At 38.0% G+C, this 3832-nt stretch overlaps 1 protein-coding gene across 1 annotated transcript; it reads left to right on the forward strand.

The window, feature by feature from the left end:
- Nucleotides 1–1238: 1238 nt before the first annotated feature.
- LOC129496954 (olfactory receptor 8D2-like) lies at nt 1239–2189 on the forward strand. Its single transcript, XM_055305300.1, has one exon. The coding sequence runs from the start codon at nt 1248–1250 to the stop codon at nt 2187–2189; it is 942 nt and encodes a 313-aa protein (XP_055161275.1). The 5' UTR covers nt 1239–1247.
- Nucleotides 2190–3832: the final 1643 nt, after the last annotated feature.

Genomic DNA, 3832 nt, shown 5'->3' on the forward strand with positions numbered 1-3832 from the left:
GATAATGGGACTTGTTTAAACACAGAATGACATGTGTGTTTGTGTGTGTGTAAGTGTGCACATGCAAATCTTTCCTTTCTGTTTTCCAACTTAAAGCTATTGAAGGAGCAAGATCATCATACTTACACATGAGGATAACATCCTTTAAATGCTTATCAAAAGCTACAGCATATTGCTCTAATTTTCTCTTTAGAGGAAAATATCAGAGTAAGGGATTTAACAGTAATAAAAATAATAAAAGTAGAATAACAAAGCTGCATGGAAGTTACAAAAATGTCAGAAAAAAAATTGATTCATAGGGGACATTGTTTTATTTGTAATAAAACAGACAGAGATAGGAGTTCTGACTTCAACACTTACGAACCGTGTAAGCTTGGAATATTTGCATAAACTCATTTGTACAATAGTAAAATAACATTGCATTCATGTTTGGTGACTTAGGGCATGTATTTATTTAACTTCTTTGTCTCTCCGTTGATCTACAAAATGGATATAATAACCATATCTATTTCATGAAATTGTTATAAAGTGTAAATGAGGTCATAAATAAAATGTTCTTAACATTGTGGCTGGCACATGATAGGGACTCAGTAAATGTAAGCAACTCCTGCTGTTACCACTCTTCCTTCTCCTCTTCCTCCAGCCCATCATAACAGCTTCCCTTCTAGCACTGCCCTGTTCCTGCCATCTCCAACATGCCTTCATTCCTCTCCTATCTGATTAATAACATGGGTAGCAAAAAGAAAAGTCAAAACCAGCAACTCAGAGGGAAGATGGAAAGCTTGGAGGAAACCAAAGCTCTGTGAGACTGGGGTCCAAGACTGAATGAGCAAACTGAAGATGCCAAAGCCACAAAGGGGAAATCCATGGGATACCAGCAAGGGAAAGGTTAAGTTCCAAGACATCTGAAGAGAGCACAGATTGCTTCAGACTGAAGACCAGCAAAGTCTGTGGCATCTCTAAAGCATTTCTCTAAAGGTGACTGAATAACACAAGGGTTAGTTTACATTTATCGGAGAGTCTAAAAGTGGGAGTAATGAAATGAAAACTGAAGCCAAATGAACCATCAACATCTTGAAAAAGGCTTCAACTAACAATAGGTTTTAGTCTCTTGGTTTCTGGAAATTCTGTGTCACTTAGAAATTATCTCATTCATCAGATCTTGGATCACTAAATTCTATCAGATGGCAATGTTTGTCTATTAAGAACCTCTACTCTGAATCCCTCAGTCTATCACAAGTGGGAGAATGGATACAGAAAATCATTCTTCAGTTACTGAGTTTATCCTTGAGGGGTTAACAGACCAGCCTGGACTCCAGCTCCCTCTCTTTGTCCTGTTTCTACTGATCTACATGGTCTGCATCGTGGGAAATATGGGCTTGATCTTTTTAATCAGAATCAGTTCTCAGCTTCATATGCCCATGTATTATTTTCTCAGTAATCTGTCTTTCATAGATCTCTGCTACTCCACTGTCATAATTCCCAAGCTGTTGGTGAACTTTGTTTCAGAAAAGAATCTCACCTCCTTTCCTGAGTGCATGGCTCAACTCTTTTTCTTCTGCTTCTTTGGTATTGATGACTCCTACATGCTGACAGCAATGGCATATGATCGTTATGTTGCTATCTGTAACCCCTTGCTCTATAATGTCACCATGTCCAACAGAATCTGTTTTCTACTGGTCACCAGTGTGTATACAGTGGGCGCCATTGGAGCCTTGGTCCACACCAGCTACATATCTAGTCGATCCTTCTGTGGAACTAATATCATCCACCATTACTTCTGTGACATCCTTCCTCTTCTGAATATATCTTGTTCAAGAGAGTACACCAAGGAACTCTTGGTAATGATTTTGGTTGGATTCAATGTATTTGCATGTGCCTTAGCCATCTTTATCTCTTATGCCTTCATTCTTTCCAGCATCTTATGCATCCACTCAGCTGAAGGCAGGTCCAAAGCTTTCAGTACCTGCAGTTCCCACCTTGCAGCTGTTGGGGTCTTCTATGGCTCCATCATCTTCATGTATTTTAAACCATCTTCCAGCAACATAATACAGGAGAAGGTGGCCTCTGTGTTTTATACCACGGTGATTCCCATGCTTAACCCCCTTATCTATAGCCTTAGGAACAAGGATGTCAAGGAATCCCTTAAAAAAGCCCTAAATAGTGGGTTATTTTCTCAGTCTGCATAGGAAACAGCACTTTTAATTGAAAAGAAATGGCAGCTTTGAACATAGATCTTATCTGAAGTTTTATTTCTTCTTGTTTTTAAGAGGAACCAATTAGTTTCGAAACATGGGCCATCTGAAAGTAAAATATCTGAAGGATTTGGTTTTGGTGACCCTCACTACTTCTTTAGGTGCTCCTACCTACTCCCAACACCCAGTGTTCTTTTACTATGTCTAGTCTAGCCATTCAAGAAACAGACTTCCTACCCTACACTTTTACACCCTCTAAATATATATACAACAGAAACCTTCCTTTCTGTAAATTGTCCTTCTAAACTGAAATCTCCTAATCAAACTTATTTTAAAGTTGTAGTGTCTAATAATGGTTGAATGTGTAAATCCCCTCAGTTTATACATTTTAATACTCAAGAGAGTTGTACAAGCAATGGACATTTCTTTAACAGAATTTGAAGGGAATTTAGTCGCTAGGAAACAAGAAGTAGTATTTTCATATGACTTCTAGCTGTTGTTAGAATCATCAAAAATAAGATCTGTCCTATGGAGGTGTCAGATGGGGTGGCAGTTGGGTGGGGATGGCAGAAAGGGAGGGACAAAATGATTTCTCATTTTTAGTTTTCACTATAATTTTAATCTACATATTATCTTTCCAATTTACTGCATACCTTGACTCCTTTCTGTTGGATCTCAAGATGACTTCCCTTTGGATAACTCCCTTATTATTCACTATTTATTCTCCCATCATTCAGAATAATCCCTGAGCCTCAATATACCATTAAAATTCATTCATTTAGTAAGTCCATCAATAGTATTTTCTGGGAAACTATGTGACAGACAAAAAAAAATTCTCTCTTCATTAGGAGTATTTTGCTCCCATAAACCAGTGGACAAGAAAATACATACTATATCCAATAATGATCAGTGCTTTGGAATAAACTAAAGCAGAGGAGGGTGTTGGTACTGGAGGGAGGAGAGGCTTGCCCTTTCATACATGGAGGTCAGACTCTGAGAAATCTAATATTTACCAGAAACCTGAAGGAAGTAGGTAATCAAGCTATATGACCATGAGAAAAAAAGTTAAGGCAAAGCGAACGTCAAATATAATCTCTGAAAGAAGAGCATGTATGGGCACTGTTAAGGAACTGTAGTTTAGAGACCATTGTTTAAGGAGGGTAAAGGGGCAGAGGCATGAGAGGTGGTATCAGAGGGTAAGGGAAGGAGGCAAAATCTGTCAGGCCTTAAAGGCAACTTTGAAAGGTCTAACTGTTTCTCTATGTGAAATGGGAAGGAAGCCATGGAAGGGTTTGAAGAGAAAAATGACATGATCTGATTAATAGATTATTCTTATTCTTTCCATCAAATGGGCCTAGAAGCAATGAAATCCAAGTAACAAAGTTCATGCCTATTATCCTATAATAATTTGGTTTCTATCACACTCCACTGACAGAAACCAGGAATTCATGGAGAAATGGCAGATTCCAAGGTGAGGGTACCTAAAATTCAGGATAAGCCTAGGATATTTTAGTATTCCACAGAATAAATAAGTTCCCTAAATTTACAAAAATGTGTCAAAAGGAAAGAGATTCTTCTGCACAAACTTAGGACATCTTGAACATCAGAATGGGTAGTTTATGAAAATCTACAAGTCC

This window comes from Nyctereutes procyonoides, unplaced genomic scaffold (genome assembly GCF_905146905.1).
Source record: "Nyctereutes procyonoides isolate TBG_1078 unplaced genomic scaffold, NYPRO_anot_genome, whole genome shotgun sequence".
NCBI lineage: Eukaryota > Metazoa > Chordata > Mammalia > Carnivora > Canidae > Nyctereutes > Nyctereutes procyonoides.